The sequence below is a fragment of the Schistocerca gregaria genome, chromosome 3 (genome assembly GCF_023897955.1).
Source record: "Schistocerca gregaria isolate iqSchGreg1 chromosome 3, iqSchGreg1.2, whole genome shotgun sequence".
Classification (NCBI taxonomy): domain Eukaryota; kingdom Metazoa; phylum Arthropoda; class Insecta; order Orthoptera; family Acrididae; genus Schistocerca; species Schistocerca gregaria.
Window position 1 is genome coordinate 851,344,502 of NC_064922.1, and position 23,894 is coordinate 851,368,395.

Sequence of the window (23,894 nt, forward strand, 5' to 3'; positions counted from 1 at the left end):
AACAGGTCCGCCGGGTGGATTTGTGCCGTGACCAGGCGCTCCTTCCCAATGCGGAAAGTCATGTGTTAGACCTCACGGCTAACCGGGCGGGCTAAAGTCATGGGTACTTCCCACTGCTGTGTCGGCCCTCCATTTGTCCGGTGTAATGAAGCAACTCTATGTGGTATGAACTCACCAAGTCCTTGGAAGTCCCCTGTAGAGGTACTGACCATCTGCCTCTATAGCTGTCCATAGTCGCGAACGTGTTGCCGGTGGCGGTATTTTGTACAAAAAATGACTTCTCCGTTATGTCACATAAATGTCCTATGGAATTCATGTCTTGGTGGCCAAATAATTCCTTCAAATTGTTGAGAATATGCTTCAAATCAATCAAGAACAACAGTGGCCTGATAACATGGAAAATTGTCATCCACAAAAATTCCATCGTTGTTTGAGAACATGAAGTTCATGAATGGCTGCAAATGTTCTCCAAGTAGCCAAATATAACCATTACGGCCAATTATCGGTTCAGTTGGACCAGAAGATCCAGTCCATTCCACGAAGCACAGCCCACACCATTATGGAGCCACCACCAGCTTGCACAGTGCCTCGTTGACATCTTGGGTCCATGGGGTCTGCACCCCACTCGAACTCCATCATCACCTCTTACCAACAGAAGTCGGGACTCATCTGGCAAGGTCACGATTTTCCAGTCTAGGGCCCAAAACCGATATGGTCATGAGCCCAGGAGAGGCGCTGTAGGCGTTGTCGTCCTGTTGGCAAAGGCTCTCCCGTCGGTCTGCTGCCATAGCCCGTTAACGCCATATTTCGCCGCACTGTCCTAACGCATTAGTTAGCCGAACGTCCAACGTTTGTCTCTGCGGTTATATGACGCAGTGTTGCTTGTCTGTTTCCACTAAAACTCTTCACGAACGCCTTTGCTCGCGGTCGTGAAGTGAAGTCTGTTGGCCACTGCGTAGTCCGTGGTCACAGATAATGATCGGAATTTGGTAATCACGGCACAGTTTTGACACTGGTGATCTTGGAGTACTGAATTACCTAACGACTTCCGAAATACGATCAAAGCCTGTTAATTCCGATCGTGCGCCCATAATCACGTACGAAACCTTTTCACATAATCATCTGAGTACAAGCAACAGCTCCACCAATGCACTGCCTTTTTATACCTTGTTTACGTCATACTACTGCCATCTCTGGACGTGCATATCGCTGTCCCACGACTTTTGTCATCTCAGTGTAGTGACCGTTACTTTACAAGACTGTTAAAAGGACCTGTGGTACAACCTATTCCCAATTCCAGCCGAGCAGTGCTTCAAGAAGACTATCTGTCACACGATGGAGATGTTGTTCAGCGAGATACCACAGTGACTAAGATTCATACACTATCTTATCGAAAGTGTCTGGACACACATTAGTGGACAATAATATGGGCTGTTTCCACCTGTCGTTCTTATGGCGGCTTGAACTCTGTGGTGAAATGGCTGCCCTTTCTTTCCTGACAGCCGAAACCAGAGGAGGTCGTATTGCTGGACGTGCGATGTGGAACGAAGTCGACGCTGAAACTCATCTCAAAGATGTTCCATTGGGATCAGGTCGGGACTCTGAGCAAGGCAGGCCATTTCAAGAATGTTACTGACCACAACCCATTGCTTCATAGACGCTGCTTTATGACAGACTGCCTTGTCATTAAATAACTCTCTTCAATCCCACAGAAAATCTCTGGAGTTGCTAGAAATAGTGGGTGCAGCATAGGAGTCAATGTCCCTGCAGTCTGGCAGCTCTACATGATCTAATCGTTAATGAGTGGCTTCAGCTATACGTGACATACCTGAAGAAACCTGAGTCTCTGTGAGACGTTCAAAGTCTGTTCCAGTATTTGTGCAGCCACGGAGCCCCAGTGTGGTTCCCTAAAGACTGAGGTCTGGGTAATGCGTGGTGACTGTTGAGCCCGTGGTGCTGGATGGTCAGACAGTGTGACGGCCTGTTGCAGGTCCAACGGGAAGCTGCAGAAGCTGGACCTTAGTAGGAACCCAATCCATCTGACTGGGGGCCGGATGCTGGACTCTGCCTCCCTGTACTGGCTCAACCTGTCGTGGTGTGGCATCTCCAGCCTGCCGGAGGACTCTTTCAAGGGCATTCCGCAGATGGTTATGCTCGACCTCTCCGAGAACCAGCTGGTCGTTCCAACAGCTCTGGTAAGTTGTCGCCATTTAACACAGTTACTGCTTTGTACTTATCGCAACCCTTCGGTGCATGAGTCTCTGTACTCAGGAAAATGCATGAGAGGGAATCTTTTAGACCCCTACCTTAAAACCAATAAAAAATGTTGGTATTAACGAAAACATCAAATTTTGAACGTGTCGGTGAGACAGAATGAAGAAGACAGCGTTTGTTGTGATAATGTGACATTTGACTTACATTATTATTGGAAATAACGATATAACTTTCCTGCGATTGAATAACTTTCAATTTCACTGGTCCATAGCAGAAGATTTGATCATAAAAAACAGCACTCTTCATAAATATATTTTTTGTGCATTTGTAGAAACTTGACCATTTCTATCTTATCGGTAGAGTACATGAACCATCGTCTTTTTGGCAGTCTTAAAGTTTCCGCCATCTTCGTTAGCTGGCGAACCGTGCAGTGGCTTTCAGAACTTCCACTTCTCCATATCAGAAAAATTCTCCTTTTATCAGATCTGTGAAAATAAACATAGGGCATTTATTGCTACTACATCTAATACGTTTGCCCATAACACAAAATACTATCTTCATGTCTCTTTCAAGTGTGTGTACGTATCATCTGGCCCAGAGAAGCAAATCCAGTCGTTATAGAATAAAACATTCTCTCAATTGTTTTTATGCTCTTCATCTACAGTGTTAGTGTGGTGCAGGGATACTAGCAAAATCACATTTTTTTGCCACATTACGTATAATCGTCAAATTGTCTTTCAAACCACAGTGATGAAGATAAAACTTGTATCGAAGTGGATGCAATCTTTTCTAGTGCAATTTCCTTTTTATTTTGTTATACTACCTCTTAACTTAGCAAGAGGAATTCTGCTGGCATTGTGTAGCCATATTCCTCTCATTGGTGATAAGTGATTTACTCTGTTGAGTTCCATCATGACCGATAAGGAAATCTATATAATCTGATTCTTCACAAACTTCGCTTGTTCTTCTGACGTAACAATCATCTGTTAGCGGTATATATATGGACATGGCCATTTGCACAAGATGGTTTTTGTTTTTAAATATTTTAGTTATGACAAACCTTTCATAATGTGTTGTTTCTTCTCCATGTGACAACTTGACGTGAGGTCCAACTTAAAATGAACACATTCCACAACAAAAAGATTTTTTAAGACCTAAAGATGACAGTAAAGTCTGTCGAAACCTATTGTTTTAAATAAAGAAATATTTATGCGATCTTAGCTTTAGAGTGTTTTTAGCAAGTAAACCAGATCGCTCCTTCTATCTTCACAAAATTGTTTCGATCAGCAATGATCATCTTCAAATCTGTCGCAAAACATGGGAAAAATACAAATAAAACTAGTGGACTTCCTACATCTTAAAACACTCAAATAAGGCACAGTGAAAAATATTACTGAATTACATGTGGAAAGCAGGCGCTTTAAATATGATAAGTCACACCTGTTTTGAAAACATGTCCTAATATAATGTACCCATAGTGGATCGTCAAAAGATAAACGCAAAATCAATATAGCATCGTCGCATATATTCAAATAATGGCTATACCAGGCCACAGTGTATGTTTGTGTCATAAGCCCGTTAGATGTTTCTATTGTAGACATACACATATTCGTCACTTATATAAGTGTACAATATACAACAAAAATAAGAATCCAGTAGGTAAAGTCTGAAGTGGGCTTATCATGTGTGTAAGTTATTACTATAATAAAATACAATAAATTAAAATCACGACTGAAGTTGGATCGTTAAAAAGGAAATAGTTAAGTGACAATAATTCTGATACACTCTTGTGGCGAATTTTAGATAAAAATATAATGACAAGCTTACAGAACAAGCTTACAGAGCTAATAGAATACTATAAAACTAATAAAATAAATACCGAAAGAAGCCAAATGGACGAAACAATAGACTGTAGAAAGTAATCACCGCTCTCTGTTGACGTGGCCGCCATAGAGCGGCATAGGAACTTAAACAAGGATAAACAACGTGCCAGTCAATTAATAAGATTATCTAGTAAATGAAATATATTATATACACATGTTTTGCAGCAGATCTAAAGATTGTCATTGCCGATCGGAACCGATAGACTAAGGACCTAACAATTTTGTAATCACAGACAGAAATAAAGAAATTTATTCTACACGTTCTGGATCAATGTTGTATCCGCGACCATGTCGCAGCTTGTCCAACTATAGTATCAGTTAACACAGGCAGAGGCTCAAAACATCGCCTGACACAGTCAGTCTTGTAACATCACCTAAGGCAGGTAAAGCTTCACAACATTGCCCAAGTTACATAACGTCACGTAACACAGACAAAGCCTGTTGCCATCATTTAAAATACCCCAAGCGCCATGACAACGCTTAACACAGCCAACGTCTTATTACATTGCTTAAGGTAGCTAAAGTCTCGTAATAATAGCAGAGCTTCATATATTTGCCTGAGGTAGCCAAAACCTCCTAATTTGTGTAATGCAGCCAACGCCATGTAGCGCTATTAAAGGTCGCCATAGCTTCGTAACATCACTCACTCAAAGTCTCATAACATATCTTATGGTAATAAAAGCCTTGGAATATTTCTTAAGATCATCAAAGCTTTGTCCTTACTGTTAAGATAACAGAGCTTTATAATATCGTTTAAAGTAGCGAAATCCTCGAAACATCACTTCATGTACCCAAAGTCTTGGAAAATTGCTTCAAGTAGCTGAAGTTTGGTAAGTTGTTTAACATAAATAAATAAAACAAGCACTGCGTAAGATAGCTATCTCGTAACATTTGTTAAAATTGCCAAAGCTTCGTCGATGCTCTTAAGATAACTAAGGCTTTGTAAAATTTTCTAACACAGCTGAAGCCTCTTAACATCAATTAACATAGCCAAAGCTACATAACACCACTTGACACAGCTAAAGCCTCAATATCGATTTAGATAATCAAAGCCTAATAACAAAGCTAAACAGTCTTGTTACATTACCTTATGAAGTTAAAGCCTCATAACAGTATGTAACACGATGGAGCCTCATATTGCTGTCTGAAGTAGGCAATGCCTTGAAACTTGCTCAATATAGGGAAAGCGTCGTAATATCGCTAGAGGCAGCCATAGCCTTGTAACATCACTTTAAGTAACCAGTTTCGTAACATCTCATAATGTAACCAAAACTTTGCAATCTTTCTTAAGACCAGCAAAGACTTTTCACTACTCTTAATATAGCCAAACCTTCGTAAGATCCCTGTGTATATAGCTATAGCCTTGTGACATCGCTTAACACAGCCAAAGCCTTATAACATCACACAACATAGCCAGAGCTTCACAACAACGACTATCATAGCCAACGACTGATACTATTGCTTGAAATAGCCAAAGCCTTGTAATTTGCTTAAGTAGTCAAAGTCTTGTAAGTAACCAAGTCTCATAACTTCTCTTACCGTAACCGAGCCTAGTAACATTTATTAAGATCGTCAAAGCCTCGTTGTTACTGTTAAGAAATCCACAGTCTCATTACATCGCTGCATGTAGATAAAATTTCGTAACATTACTGAACATAGATAACGCTTCATGACATCATTTAACACAGTCAAAGTCTTGTAACATTGCTTTAGATATCCAGAGCCTTTTAAGTCGCTTAATGAAGACATTGCCTACGGTATTCAAGCCCTTATAATATTGCCAAACTGAAAATAGCCAGAGCACTCTGAGGTCACTTACTTTAGCCAATAACTCGTAATTATTCGTAAGGGGAGACTCTACCCAAAACCTTAACTATCCTACTTTGCCGGTTTGAGCTGAGTTTCAAATCCTGTCTATCTTGGAAAGATGTGGCCTAACCCAACTTTTGAAGTCCAGAACTTGACTGGTTTTCTAGGTTTGAATTTTTTGCGTGATTTTAATGGTGATTTTGGAAACCAACATTTCTTACCTGGATCTCAATTTTCACATTCTAGATTTTTCGGATACAGTAAAAAGATTATTTGGATGCGTAGTACCTGTTCCATCCAAAGAATAGACACCATGCAGATCCCACAGCCGTAAAACATTATATGTAAATTGAAGGGGGATCACTGCCATTAGCCGCAGCAGGGCATCAAGCGGAATCAGCGGCGACGAGCGAAAATGTGTAGCAGACCGACATTCGAATCTGCGACCCCCTGCTTACTAGGCAGATGCGGTAACCACTGCGCCATACGGGACACAGCGTTATTGCAACTGCACGGACTATCTCGGTATGTCTCAAGTCCGATCCACACTGCCATCGAGTGCGACGTATCCACTGTCCCTATTCGCTGCTTAAAGATTCCCGCAGGAGATCGGGCGTATTTATGGATTCGCACTGGAGAAAGTCGACTATTGCCGAACCCGGCTTATCAATTATTTGAATGGATGGTGTCTCTTCCTTCGAAAGAATAGACACCACGCAGATCCCACAACTGTGAAACACTATATGTACACTACTGGCCATTAAAATTGCTACACCACGAAGATGACGTGGTACAGACGCGAAATTTAACCGACAGGAAGAAGATGCTGTGATATGCAAATGATTAGCTTTTCTGAGCATTCACAGAATTTTGGCATCGGTGGCGACACCTACAATGTGCTGACATGAGGAAAATTTCCAACAAGTTTCTCATACACAAACAGCAGTTAAACGGCGTTGCCTGTTGAAACGTTGTTGTGATGCGTCGTGTGAGGAGGAGAAATGTGTACCATCACATTACCGACTTTGATAAAGGTCGGATTGTAGCCTATCGTGATTGCGGTTTATCGTATCGCGACATTGCTGTTCGCGTTGGTCGTATCACTTGCATTCGAGATGACAGGCATCTCATCCGCATGGCTGTAACGGATCGTGCAGCCACGTCTCGATCCCTGAGTCAACAGATGGGGACGTTTGCAAGACAACAACCATCTGCAAGAACAGTTCGACGACGTTTGCAGCAGCATGGACTATCAGCTCGGAGACCATGACTGCGGTTACCCTTGACGCTGCATCACAGACAGGAGCGCCTGCGATGGTGTACTCAATGACGAACCTGGGTGCACGAATGGCAAAACGTCATTTTTTCGAATGAATCCAGGTTCTGTTTACAGCATCATGATGGTCGCATCCGTCTTTGGCGACATCGTGGTGAACGCACATTGGAAGCATGTATTCGTCATCGCCATACTGGCGTATAACCCGGCGTGATGGTATGGGGTGCCATTGGTTAGACGTTTCGGTCACCTCCTGTTCGCATTGACAGCACTTTGAACAGTGGACGTTACATTTAAGATGTGTTGCGGCCCGTGGCTCTACCCTTCATTCGATTCCTGCGAAACCCTAAATTTCAGGAGGATAATGCACGACCGCATGTTGCAGGTCCTGTGCGGGCCTTTCTGGATACAGAAAATGTTCGACTGCTGCCCTGGCCAGCACATTCTCCAGATCTCTCGCCAATTGAAAACGTGTGGTCAATGGTGGCCGAGCAACTGGCTCGTCACAATACTCCAGTCACTACTCTTGACGAACTTTGGTATCGTGTTGAAGCTGCATCGGCAGCTGTACCTGTACACGCCATCCAAGGACTGTTTGACTCAATGTCCAGGCGTATCAATGCCCTTATTACGGCCAGAGGTGGTTGTTCTGGGTACTGATTTTTCAGGATCTATGCACCCAAATTGCGTGAAAATGTAATCACATGTCAGTTCTAGTGTAATATATTTGTCCAATGAATACCCGTTTAACATCTGAATTTCTTCTTGGAGTAGGAAGTTTAACGGGCCGTAGTGTATATTGAAGGGGTATGACTGCTATCAGCTGCAGCGGACCGATTATTCCGTCACTGGAGATTGCAACACCACACCACACCGTTGAAAGTGAAGAGAGTTCTCGTCCGTGAAATGCGGAATTTGTCACCCAGATGCACCAATTTTGCTTATCGACGAACTTACCCAAATGGAAATGGGCTTCGTCGGTAGACCATGCATGCATGCATGCATGCACGCACATGCTATTGCGCATCACGCCCCGCAGCCAACCGCGCAGTTTGAACGCCCGAGCGCAGACCGTTCAGTAGTTATGGCGATTTTATTTCATACATTTCAGTAATTGTCACCCTGTAAGGTTCTACAGAACTCTCGAGACGTGAGTCCTACTCTCACCTGGCAAATTTCGTTAAATCGAATCAAATACCAATCTGAGCAGTTCTCTTAGGTTGTTCGCAGATGATGCTATAATTTACCGTCTAGTAATATCAACAGCAGCAGAAAATGGTATAACAGGTGTAGGATTCGTTATGAATAGGAAGGTAGGGCAGAGGGTGTGTTACTGTGAACAGTTCAGTGACCGGGTTGTTCTAATCAGAATCTACAGCAGACCAACAGCGACAACGATAGTTCAGGTATACATGCCGACGTCGCAAGCTGAAGATGAACAGATAGAGAAAGTGTATGAGGATATTGAAAGGGTAATGCAGTATGTAAAGGGGGACGAAAATCTAATAGTCATGGGCGACTGGAATGCAGTTGTTGGGGAAGGAGTAGAAGAAAAGGTTACCGGAGAATATGAGCTTGGGACAAGGAATGAAAGACAAGAAAGACTAATTGAGTTCTGTAACAAGTTTCAGCTAGTAATAGCGAATACCCTGTTCAAGAATCACAACAGCAGGAGGTATACTTGGAAAAGGCCGGGAGATACGGTAAGATTTCAATTAGATTACATCATGGTCAGACAGAGATTCCGAAATCAGATACTGGATTGTAAGGCGTACCCAGGAGCAGATATAGACTCAGATCACAATATAGTAGTGATGAAGAGTAGGCTGAATTTCAAGACATTAGTCAGGAAGAATCAATACGCTAAGAAGTGGGATACGGAAGTTCTAAGGAATGACGAGATACGTCTGAAGTTCTCTAACGCTATAGATACAGCAATAAGGAATAGCGCAGTAGGCAACACAGTTGAAGAGGAATGGACGTCTCTAAAAAGGGCCATCACAGAAGTTGGGAAGGAAAACATAGGTACAAAGAAGGTAGCTGCAAAGAAACCATGGATAACAGAAGAAATACTTCAGTTGATTGATGAAAGGAGGAAGTACAAACATGTTCCGGGAAAATCAGGAATACAGAAATACAAGTCTCTGAGGAATGAAATAAATAGGAAGTGCAGGGAAGCTAAGATGAAATGGCTGCAGGAAAAATGTGAGGACATCAAAAAAGATATGATGGTTGGAAGGACAGACTCAGCATACAGGAAAGTCAAAACAACCTTTGGTGACATTAAAAGCAACGGTGGGAACATTAAGAGTGCAACGGGAATTCCACTGTTAAATGCAGAGGAGAGAGCAGATAGGTGGAAAGAATACATTGAAAGCCTCTATGAGGGTGAAAATTGTCTGATGTGATAGAAGAAGAAACAGGAGTCGATTTAGAAGAGATAGGGGATCCAGTATTAGAATCGGAATTTAAAAGAGCTTTGGAGGACTTACGGTCAAATAAGGCAGAAGGGATAGATAACATTCCATCATAATTTCTAAAATCATTAGGGGAAGTGGCAACAAAACGACTATTCACGTTGGTGTGTAGAAGATATGAGTCTGGCGACATACCATCTGACTTTCGGAAAAGCATCATCCACACAATTCCGAAGACGGCAAGAGCTGACAAGTGCGAGAATTATCGCACAATCAGCTTAACAGCTCATGCGTCGAAGCTGCTTACAAGAATAATATAAAGAAGAATTGAAAAGAAAATTGAGAATGCGCTAGGTGACGATCAGTTCGGCTTTAGGATAAGTAAAGGCACGAGAGAGGCAATTCTGACGTTACGGCTAATAATGGAAGCAAGGCTCAAGAAAAATCAAGACACGTTCATAGGGTTTGTCGACTTGGAAAAAGCGTTCGACAATATAAAATGGTGCAAGCTGTTCGAGATACTGAAAAAAGTAGGGGTAAGCTACAGGGAGAGACGGGGCATATACAATATGTACAACAACCAAGAGGGAATAATAAGAGTGGACGATCAAGAACGAAGTGCTCGTATTAAGAAGGGAGTAAGACAAGGCTGTAGCATTACGCCCCTACTCTTCAATCGAGGAGGCAATGATGGAAATAAAAGAAAGGTTCAGGAGTGGAATTAAAATACAAGGTGAAAGGATATCAATGATGCGATTCGCTGATGACATTGCTATCCTGAGTGAAAGTGAAGAAGAATTAAATGATCTGCTGAACGGAATGAACAGTCTAATGAGTACACAGTATGGTTTGAAAGTAAATCGGAGAAAGACGAAGGTAATGAGAAGTAGTAGAAATGAGAACAGCGAGAAACTTAACATCAGGATTGATGGTCACGAAGTCAGTGAAGTTAAGGAATTCTGGTACCTAGGCAGTAAAATAAACAATGACGGACGGAGCAAGGAGGACATCAAAAGCGGACTAGCTATGGCAAAAAAGGCATTTCTGGCTAAGAGAAGTCTACTAATATCAAATACCGACCTTGATTTGAGGAAGAAATTTCTGAGGATGTACATCTGGAGTACAGCATTGTATGGTAGTGAAACATGGACTGTGGGAAAACCGGAACAGGAGAGAATCGAAGCATTTGAGATGTGGTGCTATAGACGAATGTTGAAATTAGGTGGACTGATAAGGTAAGGAATGAGGAGGTTCTACGCAGAATCGGAAAGGAATATGTGGAAAACACTGATAAGGAGAAGGGACATGATGATAGGACATCTGCTAAGACATGAGGAAATGACTTCCATGGTACTAGAGGGAGCTGTAGAGGGCAAAAACTGTAGAGGATAACGGAGATTGGAATACGTCAAGCAAATAATTGAGGACGTAGGTTGCAAGTGCTACTCTGAGCTCTGAGATGAAGAGGTTAGCACAGGAAAGGAATTCGTGGCGGCCGCATCAAACCAGTCAGTAGACTGATGACAAAAAGGTCATCCAAAGACCAGTATCAGTTGCAAAGCGATTTAGAAAAGATTGCTGTATGGTGTGGCAGGTGGCAGTTGACGCTAAATAACGAAAAGTGTGAGGTGATCCACACGAGTTCCAAAAGAAATCCGTTGGAATTCGATTACTCGATAAATAGTACAATTCTCAATGCTGTCAATTCAACTAAGTACCTGGGTGTTAAAATTAGGAACAACTTCAGTTGGATAGACCAGATAGATAATATTGTGGGGAAGGCGAGCCAAAGGTTGCGTTTCATTGGCAGGACACTTAGAAGATGCAACAAGTCCACTAAAGAGAGAGCTTACACTACACTTGTTCGTCCTCTGTTGGAATATTGCTCCGCGGTGTGGGATCCTTACCAGGTGGGATTGACGGAGGACAAGAAGGGCAGCTCGTTTTGTATTATCACGCAATAGGGGAGAGAGTGTGGCAGATATGATACGCGAGTTGGGATGGAAGTCATTAAAGCAAAGACGTTTTTCGTCGCGGCGAGATCTATTTACGAAATTTCAGTCACCCACTTTCTCTTCCGAATGCGAAAATATTTTGTTGAGTCCAACCTACATAGCAAGGAATGATCATCAAAATAAAATAAGAGAAATCCGAGCTCGAACAGAAAGGTTTAGGTGTTTGTTCTTCCCGCGCCCTGTTCGGGAGTGAAATGGTAGAGAGATAGTATGATTGTGGTTCGATGATCCCTCTGCCAAGCAGTTAAATGAGAACTGCAGAGTAATCATGTAGCTGTAGATGTCCTGAAGGTACAGTTTAGCCGTGCCCGTGCCCCGAGCCTGACGCGTGCTTGGGCGGCCAGGCCCTGGAGACGCTGAGCGGGCTGCGCCGGCTGCCGCTGGTGGGGAACCCGGTGTCGTGCTGCGAGGTGGGGGAGCTGCGCGCCTGGGTGGAGATGCGGCGCGTGTCGGTGATCCGCAGGGAGCTGTCGGTGGGGCCGCTGCCCACGTGCGCGCAGCCCGAGGGCCTGCGCGGCCGCCCGTGGACCGCCGCCGCCGGACACGACGCGTGCGTGCAGCGGCTGGACGTGGCCGCCGTGGTGGGCTGCGTGCTGCTGGGGCTGCTGCTGCTCGCCCTGGCCGTCGCCGGCGCGCTCTTGCTGCTCAGGAGGCGCCGCAGGGCCGCGCGACGCCGACGCACTCAGAGCGCGCTCAGGTGAGCCGGCCTCGGTGTCGCTGCCCGTGGTCAGCGTGCGTGCTGCTCCAAAGTCGCCCTGACACTATACGTGGGCGGCGTTACGAAAGCACGAAAACTATTTCTGCGGTCAGCCAGAAACCGGTGGAGACCATACTGACCGTAGTTTCCACTCTGCAAAAAATGGCTCTGAGCACTATGGGACTTAACATCTATGGTCATCAGTCCCCTAGAACTTAGAACTACTTAAACCTAACTAACCTAAGGACAGCACACAACACCCAGCCATCACGAGGCAGAGAATATCCCTGACCCCGCCGGGAATCGAACCCGGGAACCCGGGCGTGGGAAGCGAGAACGCTACCGCACGACCACGAGATGCGGGCCACTCTGCAAGTTAACATCCTTGTCCAGTCCACTGACACAAATATTTCTATTCTCTATTTCATCAGTGAACTGTGGATTTACTTTCAAAACCTTTTCTTAAAGAATTTACTTTATTTACTAACGACTCATCAAGAACATTGACACATTTAATCACACTATGTGAGCGTGGAAGTAGTTGCCAGTGGGTAACTGAGGAAAACAAATTTCAAACAACAAATGGAAATTTTATCCCCAAAAACCCTTTCCCTTTAAAAAAAATAAAAATTATAATCAGAAAGCTCCCACTAAATATCAGGTTATAATTTATTCAGAGGCAGAAATAGCAAGCTCCCTTTCAACACGGCCGTAGTCACGACCGCTCGCAACCACCTCTGAATGACTACACTGGTGCAAATCTGCAACACACCAGATTACTTTAAACTAAAAATTTTAACAACTCACACTCACACATAAACTATGCACGCCGTAGGAGGGATGGAAATAGTACAAAACACTCACATTAAAAGATTAACTTGCCACTGAAAGTGCAACTTGTTTTTAAAAGAAAAGGCTTACGGTCGAAGGGTGGCAACTTTATATACTAAAATGACCATTGAAATAAAAACCCACGAAATGCAGTCTTACATAGAATATACAAACATGCTCTACATTACACATATACCGCCTCTCAGGATGATAGGCAAGATAAAAACATATTTCAGGAATTCGGCCTTTACACCTTAAGCAATATATTCGTTGACACCGAATCCGACAAACATGACAGAGGCAGCTATTAACGTACGGCAGACCGAAAGGCAGACAGACAGACAGACAGACAGACAGACAGACACTAACTGCCTAACAAATGCGGACGGGAGACAGACGAGCAAACTGGGAACGAGAGACTGACCAAGAAAAGAAGTACAAATTAACAAGTAAATGAAACAACATATGACGAATCACTTAACTCTAATAAACTGCCATGTCTGGCAAAGACCTGGCGCAGCACACCCCCAACGCTCTCCCGAACCGTCCGCTGCCAGCCGCTTCAACGGACGCGGGAAGGCGCACCGACCTGCCGTCTCACGGCGTCGCAGCTCTCCCCGGCCAGACCGATGTCGCGGCTTGACTCCTGTTGCTCTCGTGTCGGTCGCGAAGCCACTACCCCTGGCTATACGGCTCGGCCCAGTGGGCTCACGTCGCGACCTCACATGCGCCGACGTTCTAGACGGACATCTCATATTGTGTCTCAGTGCGGACCGACCAACCAACCGATTCAACCGCCAATGACCCTTAACCGAGCAACTCGAGCAGACTGGCGGCCTAACGCGCCGACTCAGATGCAGGAACTCAGCCCTGACCGAGCGACCATTAGCTGAGTTCTGTTACTGGCGGAGTGGCAAGACTCTCATTTGCCGGCTTTAAAGTTTGATCCAAACGACAGCCATACTAGCTGTCCGACGACAGACAGACACTAACTGCCGCACAAATGCGAAGGAGAGGCAAACCACCAACTGGTGATGCGAGACTGACCCAGACTCACTCCGACTGATCAACTGCCCAGACTCGCCCTCTAGCGAGCTCATAGCGCACGTGAGCAGGCTACCTTTCCCCTTTCCCACCAGAGGGAAACACCAAAGCTGCGATTGCCACAGCGGCGCCACTGCCAGAAAACGGCGGGCGACTGCTTCACACTACGCGCTAGAGTGCGCTCTTCAAAACAGCAAATTTTATCACGGCTCAATCAGCGGGATCAGGAACTATGATTATAAATGCAGATTTTGAGTTTTAATTGACAGATATATTTGATCAACTTCCACGCGCACAACGTAGTATCATTCCTGAGGATAATACTAATAATTAGATAGAAGGAAAAGTAGTAAGTGGATATGGAATGAGGGTAAGCAATGAAAAAGGAAGCCGCCTGGTAGCATTTTGCACAGAGCATAACTTGATCATAGCTAACGCTTCCAGAATGGGATCATCACTCTGCCGCGGAGTGACAGATTAAAACCGGAACCTTTGCCTTTAGCGGGCAAAGGATGGTAGAGCACTCGCCCGCTAAAGGCAAAGGTCCCGAGTTCGATTCTCGGTCCGGCACACAGTTTTAATCTGCCAGGAAGTTTCATATCAGCGTACACTCCGCTGCAGAGTGGAAATATCATTCTAGAAACATCGCCTAGGCTGTGGCTAAGTTATGCCTCCGCAATATCCTTTTTTCCAGGAGTGCTAGTTCAGCAAGGTTTGCAGAAGAGCTTCTGTGAAGTTTGGAAGGTAGGAAACGAGGTACTGGCAGAATTGGAGCTGTGAGAACATGTCGTGAGTCGTGCTTGGGTTGCTCAGTTGCTAAAGCACTTGCCCGCGAAAGGCAAGTTCGAGCCTCGGTCCGGCACACAGTTTTAATCATTAGGAAGTTTCATAGCTAACACTTACTTTAAGAACCATGAAAGAAGGTTGTATACCTGGAAGACGCCTGGATACACTGGAAGGTTTCAGATATATTATGTAATGGTAAGACAGAGATTTGGGAACCAGGTTTTAAATCGCAAGACATTGCCAGGGGCACATATGAACTCTGACCGCAACTTATTGGTTACAAACTGTAGACTAAAACTGAGGAAACTTTAAAAAGGTAGGAATTTAAGGAGATGGGACCTGGATAAACTGAAAGAACCAGAGGTTGTAGAGAGTTTCAGAGAGAGCTTTAGGAGACGATTGACAAAATACAGGTGAAAGAAATACAGTAGAAGTAGAATGGGTGGCTTTGAGAGATGAAATAGTGAAGGCAGCAGAGGATCAAGTAGGTGAAAAGCCGAGGGTTGGTAGAAGTCCTTGGGTAACAGAAGAGAGATGGAATTTAATTGATGAAAGGATAAAATATAAAAATGCAGTAAATGAAGCAGGCGAAAGGAACTCAAACGTCTAAAAAAGAAATTGACAGGAAGTGTATAGTGGCTAAGCAAGTATGGTTAGAGGGCAAATGTAAGGATTTAGAAGCATGTATCACTAGGAGTAAATTAGATACTGCTTACAGGAAAATTAAAGAGACCTTTGGAGAAAGTAGAACTACTTGTATGAATATCAAGAGCTCAGATCGAAAACCAGTTCTAGGCAAAGAAGGGAAATCAGAAAGGTGGAAGTAGTATATACAATGGTTGGAACTTAAATAGTGGCAACTATTTATTCACAACCGATACAAAAGACTTACATGTTTGCACCTGTTACTGTCCTTCAAAGTAGCCACCAGCGCTGTGTAGAGCCCGTTGCCAGAGATGTGAAAGGCGTAGTATACCGTTAGCAGAGAATGGTGCAATTGATGGTGTGAATGAAGCGGTCTAAGGTTATGGTGATTCTCGTGTACGACTGTGATGGTGTTATCCTAACGCATTACGTTCCTCCACGGCAGGCCGTCAGTCCACAGTATTACTGTTCGTTTTTGGAGCATCACCTGCGACCAGCTTTGCGAAAGAAGCGGCGGCGCTTTCTGCGCAACCCACCCACCATTTTGCACGACAATGCGCGGGCGCATACAGTGCAAGCTTTGGCTGCTCTATTCTGTCATTGAGACTGGGCAGTACTGTACCATACACCATACTCCCGGACTTAAATCCTCGTGACTTTGATTTGATTCCCAAGATGAAGGAACCACTTCGTGGCATTCGCTTCAGAACTGTTCCAGAGATTCGACAGACAGTAGAGCACTCCGTTCGCACCATCAACAGAACAGGCTGTGCTAAGTGTATATTACGCCTTCCACATCGCTGGCAACGGGTTTCACACAACGCTGTTGACAACTTTGAAGGAAAATAGCACGTGCAAGCATGTAATTCTTTAGTATCGGTTGTGAATAAATAGTTGCCAATATTAAAGTTCCAACTCTCGTAGACAGTATGTACAAGGGCGATGTACTGGAGGCCAATATTCTGGAAATGGAAGAGGACGTAGGTGAAGATGAATCGGGAGATATGATACTGCATGACGAGTTTGACAGAATACTGACAGACGCGAGGCGAAACAAGGCCCCAGGAGTAGGCAACATTCCATTAAAACTACTGATAGCCTTCGGAGATCCACCCCTGACAAAACTCTGCCATCTGGTGAGCAAGATGTATGACACTGGCGATATACCCTCAGACTTCAATAAGAATATAATAATTCCGCCGGCCGCGGTGGTCTCGCGGTTCTAGGCGCGCAGTCCGGAACCGTGCGACTGCTACGGTCGCAGGTTCGAATCCTGCCTCGGGCATGGATGTGTGTGATGTCCTTAGGTTAGTTAGGTTTAAGTAGTTCTAGGTTCTAGGGGACTAATGACCACAGCAGTTGAGTCCCATAGTGCTCAGAACCATAATAATTCCAATCCCAAAAAAGAAAGTGTTGACTGGTGTGAAAATTACCGAACTACAAAAATAATAAGCCATGGCTGCAAAATACTGGGACGAATTCTTTACAGGCGAATGGAAAAACTGTTAGAAGCTGACCTTGTGGAAGATCAAATGGCTCCGAGCACTATGGGACTTAACAGCTATGGTCATCAGTCTGTGGAAGATCAGTTTGGATTCCGTAGAAATGTTGGAACACGCGAGTCAATACTGACCCTATGACTTATCTTGCAAGACAGATTAAGAAAAGGAAAACCTATCTTTCTAGCATTCGTAGACTTAGAGAAAGCTTTTCACAATGCTGACTTAAATACTCTCTTTCAAGTTCTGAATGTGGTAGGGGTCAAATACAGGGAGCGAAAGGCTATTTACAATTTGTACAGAAACCAGATGGCAGTTGTATGACTCGAGGGGCATGAAACTGAAGCAGTGGTTGGGAAGAGAGTGAGACAGGGTTGTAGCCTTTCCCCAGTGTTATTCAGTCTGTTTATTGAGCAAGTAGGAAAGGAAACAATAGAAAAATGTGGAGTAGAAATTAAAATCCATGGAGAAGAAATTAAAACTTTTAGGCTTTCCGATGACACTGTAATTCTGTCAGAGACAGCAAAGGACTGGGAAGAGCAGCTGAACGGAATGGACAGTGCCTTCTAAGGAGAATATAATATGAACATCAACAAAAGCAAAACAAGTATAATGGAATGTAGTGGAATTAAATCATGTGATGCTGAGGGAATTACAACAGAAAATAATACACTTAAAGCAGTAAATGAGGTTTGCTATTTAGGAAGCCATTTAACTGATGACGGGTCGAAATACACTCCTGGAAATTGAAATAAGAACACCGTGAATTCATTGTCCCAGGAAGGGGAAACTTTATTGACACATTCCTGGGGTCAGATACATCACATGATCACACTGACAGAACCACAGGCACATAGACACAGGCAACAGAGCATGCACAATGTCGGCACTAGTACAGTGTATATCCACCTTTCGCAGCAATGCAGGCTGCTATTCTCCCCTGGAGACGATCGTAGAGATGCTGGATGTAGTCCTGTGGAACGGCTTGCCATGCCATTTCCACCTGGCGCCTCAGTTGGACCAGCGTTCGTGCTGGACGTGCAGACCGCGTGAGACGACGCTTCATCCAGTCCCAAACATGCTCAATGGGGGACGGATCCGGAGATCGTGCTGGCCAGGGTAGTTGACTTACACCTTCTAGAGCACGTTGGGTGGCACGGGATACATGCGGATGTGTATTGCCCTGTTGGAACAGCAAGTTCCCTTGCCGGTCTAGGAATGGTAGAACGATGGGTTCGATGACGGTTTGGATGTACCGTGCACTATTCAGTGTCCCCTCGACGATCACCAGAGGTGTACGGCCAGTGTAGGAGATAGCTCCCCACACCATGATGCTGGGTGTTGGCTCTGTGTGCCTCGGTCGTATGCAGTCCTGATTGTGGCGCTCACCTACACGGCGCCAACCACGCATGCGACCATAATTGGCACCAAGGCAGAAACGACTGTCATCGCTGAAGACGACAGGTCTCCATTCGTCCCTCCATTCACGCCTGTCGCGACACCACTGGAGGCGGGCTGCACGATGTTGGGGCGTGAGTGGAAGACGGCCTGACGGTGTGCGGGACCGTAGCCCAGTGTACCCATGTATGGAAGTGAAACATGGACGATACATACACTCCTGGAAATGGAAAAAAGAACACATTGACACCGGTGTGTCAATGATCACACGCACGGCACAGCGGACACACCAGGAACCGCGGTGTTGGCCGTCGAATGGCGCTAGCTGCGCAGCATTTGTGCACCGCCGCCGTCAGTGTCAGCCAGTTTGCCGTGGCATACGGAGCTCCATCGCAGTCTTTAACACTGGTAGCATGCCGCGACAGCGTGGACGTGAACTGTATGTGCAGTTGACGGACTTTGAGCGAGGGCGTATAGTGGGCATGCGGGAGGCCGGGTGGACGTACCGCCTTATTGCTCAACACGTGGGGCGTGAGGTCTCCACAGTACATCGATGTTGTCGCCAGTGGTCGGCGGAAGGTGCACGTGCCCGTCGACCTGGGACCGGACCGCAGCGACGCACGGATGCACGCCAAGGCCGTAGGATCCTACACAGTGCAGTAGGGGACCGCACCGCCACTTCCCAGCAAATTAGGGACACTGTTGCTCCTGGGGTATCGGCGAGGACCATTTGCAACCGTCTCCATGAAGCTGGGCTACGGTCCCGCACACCGTTAGGCCGTCTTCCGCTCACGCCCCAACATCGTGCAGCCCGCCTCCAGTGGTGTCGCTACAGGCGTGAATGGAGGGACGAATGGAGACGTGTCGTCTTCAGCGATGAGAGTCGTTTCTGCCTTGGTGCCAATGATGGTGGTATGCGTGTTTGGCGCCGTGCAGGTGAGCGCCACAATCAGGACTGCATACGACCGAGGCACACAGGGCCAACACCCAGCATCATGGTGTGGGGAGCGATCTTCTACACTGGCCGTACACCTCTGGTGATCGTCGAGGGGACACTGAATAGTGCACGGTACATCCAAACCGTCATCGAACCCATCGTTCTACCATTCCTAGACCGGCAAGGGAACTTGCTGTTCCAACAGGACAATGCACGTCCGCATGTATCCCGTGCCACCCAACGTGCTCTAGAAGGTGTAAGTCAACTACCCTGGCCAGCACGATCTCCGGATCCGTCCCCCATTGAGCATGTTTGGGACTGGATGAAGCGTCGTCTCACGCGGTCTGCACGTCCAGCACGAACGCTGGTGCAACTGAGGCGCCAGGTGGAAATGGCTTGGCAAGCCGTTCCACAGGACTACATCCAGCATCTCTACGATCGTCTCCATGGGAGAATAGCAGCCTGCATTGCTGCGAAAGGTGGATATACACTGTACTAGTGCCGACATTGTGCATGCTCTGTTGCCTGTGTCTATGTGCCTGTGGTTCTGTCAGTGTGATCATGTGATGTATCTGACCCCAGGAATATGTCAATAAAGTTTCCCCTTCCTGGGGCAATGAAATCATGGTGTTCTTATTTCAATTTCCAGGAGTGTAGTTTGGACAAGAAGAGAATAGGAGCTTTCGAAGTGTGGTGCTGCAGAAGAATGAAGATTAGATGGGTAGATCACATAACTAATGAGGAGGTACTGAACAGAATTGGGGAGAAGAGGAGTATGTGGCACTACTTGACTAGAAGTAGTGATCGGTTGGTAGGACATGTTCTGAGGCATCAAGGGATCACCAATTTAGTATTGGAGGACAGCGTGGAGGGTAAATATCGTAGAGGGAGATCAAGAGATCACTACACTAAGCAGATTCAGAAGGGTGTAGGATGCAGTAGTTATCTGGAGATGTAGAAGCTTGCACAGGGTAGATTAGCATGGAGAGGTGCATCAAATCAGTCTCTGGACTGAACAGCATCATCCTACCTAACTACATTATTGGGTCGTAAATTTATATTTGTGTTGTAAGTACTGAAGCTTTTCTTGTTATTACTACATGTGTGTTAGTGCTACTACCATTTCCACTATGGGCATTACTGAGTTTTAGTATCTTATAATACATGTTTCTGTTACTGCTATGGTACTTGAGATTAGTTCACTATTGCTATTTTTATTCATATGCTACTTTATCTATACTTAAACTAATCTACACTACTTGCAGCATTACAGATGTTCGCCCCCCCCCCCCCCAGAGCTAATGGCAGTGAGTCTTGTGCGTCGCTATGGCCGAGCGGTTCTAGGCGCTTCAGTCTGGAAACGCGCGACCGCTACGGTCGCAGGTTCGAGTCCTGCCTCGGGCATGGATGTGTGTAATGTCCTTAGGTTAGTTAGGTTAAGTAGTTCTAACAAGATAACCTGACCATCACACCCTCCTCAGATTTAGTTATAAGTTGGCACAGTGCATAGGCCTTGGAAAACTGAACACAGATCAATCGAGAAAACAGGAAGAAGTTGTGAGGAACTACGAAAAAAATAAGCAAAATATACAAACTGCGTAGTCCATGCACAAGATAGGTAACATCAAGGATAGTGTGAGCTCAGGAGCGCCGTGGTCCCGTGGTTAGCGTGAGCAGCTGCGGAACGAGAGTTTACTGTTGTGCGCATTTATTTACCCTATGTTTAAGGTACTCATGGAAAGTATGTTCGTATCTGAGTTTCCGGCCAGTTCTTCCTCCAGTCATGCCTTATCCTCCCATTTGTAATAACAGACTGGTTGTATAAAATTTTTCATTTCGTCTTTCGAATACTTTTTGGACTAAGTCTCACAGGGCCCGTAAGTCAGTGGGGAGATTCATCGTCTTGAGCTGTATCCTATCCACAGTGTCCATCACCGAGAAGGTGACGTCCCTGCCATACTCATAGCCGATACGCACCACATGCCTTATAGCTGTAGTGAGGACAGTCAGCTCCCCCAGGCTCGCTAATTGCACAGCGTGTTCTACGTTTGGGTGTACCTTAAAAGGGTCCACACCCAAACCTCTCTGGAAAGATGGGTCTGTTGGCAAATTTGTACTACTCACAACGTTAAACTGCACTTGCTCTTTAGTGACTATACCATTGAGCCTTGTCATTGGAAGACTCCCTACCACAGGATGCCCTTTTGGTCGTTCATGATCTTCAGGCGACCTTAGTCGCAGCTTGAAGTAGAGGGCGCATCTTTCTGACCACAAGGGTCTGTTTGAATACATACATCCTTCATTACCACTCTTTGAATTTGTGTTCAGGTAAGCTTTTGCATAAATTCCCTAAATCTGCTGGCTCTCAGTGCATCCCTCAGCCTTTTGCGCGGGGACTTTCTTTTAGGCTTCAGCCGGCCAGAGTGGCCAAGCGGTTCTAGGCGCTATGGTCTGGAGCCGAGCGACCGCTGTCGTCGCAGTTTCGAATCCTGCCTCGGGTATGGATGTGAGTGATGTCCTTAGTTAGGTTTAAGTAGTTCTAAGTTCTAGAGGAGTGATGACCTCAGAAGTTAAGTCCCATAGTGCTCAGAGCCATTTTTAGGCTTCCTGTGTTTGGGTTAGCCTCGGCCATAATCAGTTCTGGCAATGAGACTCTGCTGTAGCATCCTGTAGGTAGGGCAGTTTCTTATGGTTGTGTTACAGGTTTTCTTCCCTCTTCGCATGCAGAGGATGCATATCCCAGTACTGCCGTAGTTTTTCCGTACATGGTTTTCAGCTCCACATCTGGAGGAATCCGGCTTCCGTTCGCAGTGCTTGTGAATATGGTCTAAGTCGCCACAATTGTGGCATCGGAGAACTACTAAGTCCAAAAGTCTGGCCCTCTCACTGATGGCATGAAAGCCCATGTATATCTTGCCCATAGTGGTTAGCCTGCACCACATTTTCCCAGAGATCTCGACAAAGTGATATACGACATCTCGTTCCCGGGATCCAGTTTTAAAACGCAGCTTAAACTCGTTTTTAAATGTTCCCAGGTTCATGTGCTCATAATTTTGTTGACTGATTGTCTCGTAAATGCCATTTTATTTTAGTGTGACATGTACATCATAAAGAATTACCAAAGGGTTCCGCTTCTTGGGCAGTTCACATTTTATTGCTCTGTTTAATTGTGAGTGATTTAAGATTTTATTCCGATCCTCCTCCATGGCGACATAATCTATAACTGCATTTTTGTCACCTTTACTTTATGTACTTTAATTTTGTCTTTTGCGAGGTTAAGGTGGTTGTAAAAATCTCCTGTACCTTCTTAATGTCTTGACCCGGTAGGGGTCTCCGCACTAGCGATGGCCCAGGCGGCGAGTTCAGTTTTGATTGCCAGGACTGCCGCCTGCCTAAATTTCCCATTCTTAACACTAGAGTCTAATATTTGATTAATTCTAGTATGTCTATCAACAACAGTTTCTACGGTCTCCCAGGCCCTCTTCTGAGGTAGGAACAGTGAGCATCGAAGACCTCGTAAACGGACTCGTGTCACTCGCCTCTTGATCAGCCAAGCTTTGGAATTGACGAGTGAAAATTGCATTTACACGCGGTTCTGGTATCATGACGGGCGGCACACTAACAGTTACTTCCGCGAAATTTAAGCGATCCAGAATGGTGTACAGTCCTCGCTAGTTCACCTCCTATGTGTACCGAAAACATGAGTTTAGTCGCAGTCTCGCTGTGACGTCATCCGAGGCAGCGCGTACTCCGGCTTTTGACTGACGTGGACCGTACGGTAGCTGGGTGCGAAGCGAAGTGAAGTCTGGCTACGCTACGCTAATTCACGGAGCTTCATGCTCCGGTGAGTTTTAGGATGATCGGATCACGCCTTTCCTACTTCGTCCTTGGGGTGTTGAGTGTTGTCTTCTCGTTTGAATCTTCCTCACGGTTGCGTTGCTGGCTTGTGGGTCTTCTTGCTAATGTTGCGGCGTTCCTTTACACCAGCAACAGGTCTGGCTACCTCGTGGTCGACGCCAGTGCACTTGGTTGCCCAAGTTGCGGACGAGGTCGTTCTCCGACATCCGCATAGAAACGACGCGCCGCTTGCCGGAATCGGTGTGTAAGCAGCGGGACTCTGTGGAAGCGCTATTCTGTGGAGTTCTCCGGTGCTGGCAGGTGCTAGCCTAAGCGCCTTGTTCTGGACCGTCTGCAGCTTTGCGATGGACGAGTAGGCCGAGTTGTCCCACACCACAGCAGCGTGCTCTAACACTGGCCTGATTAGTGCCAGGTACAAAGTTGTGCCACAGTGTGGGGGCGGGGTCGTCGCTGGGTTGAGTAAGGGGTACAACAAGGGCAATCTGCCACGCGATTCACCCCTTACTTCCCTGATGTGCGCCTTCCACGTCAGGCGCCGGTCCAGAGTGACACCTAGGTAGCGTCCGGTGATCGACCACGGGATGA

General features: G+C 45.7%; 1 protein-coding gene across 1 annotated transcript in view; it reads left to right on the forward strand.

Annotated features, from left to right (window-relative positions):
* LOC126354793 (uncharacterized) overlaps positions 1-23,894 on the forward strand; it is a 138,652-nt gene that overhangs the window by 98,547 nt on the left and 16,211 nt on the right. The window contains exons 4-5 of the mRNA XM_050004702.1: positions 1,991-2,195; positions 11,959-12,311. Coding sequence (XP_049860659.1) covers positions 1,991-2,195; positions 11,959-12,311 — 558 coding nt within the window. The remainder of the gene's footprint in view (positions 1-1,990; positions 2,196-11,958; positions 12,312-23,894) is intronic.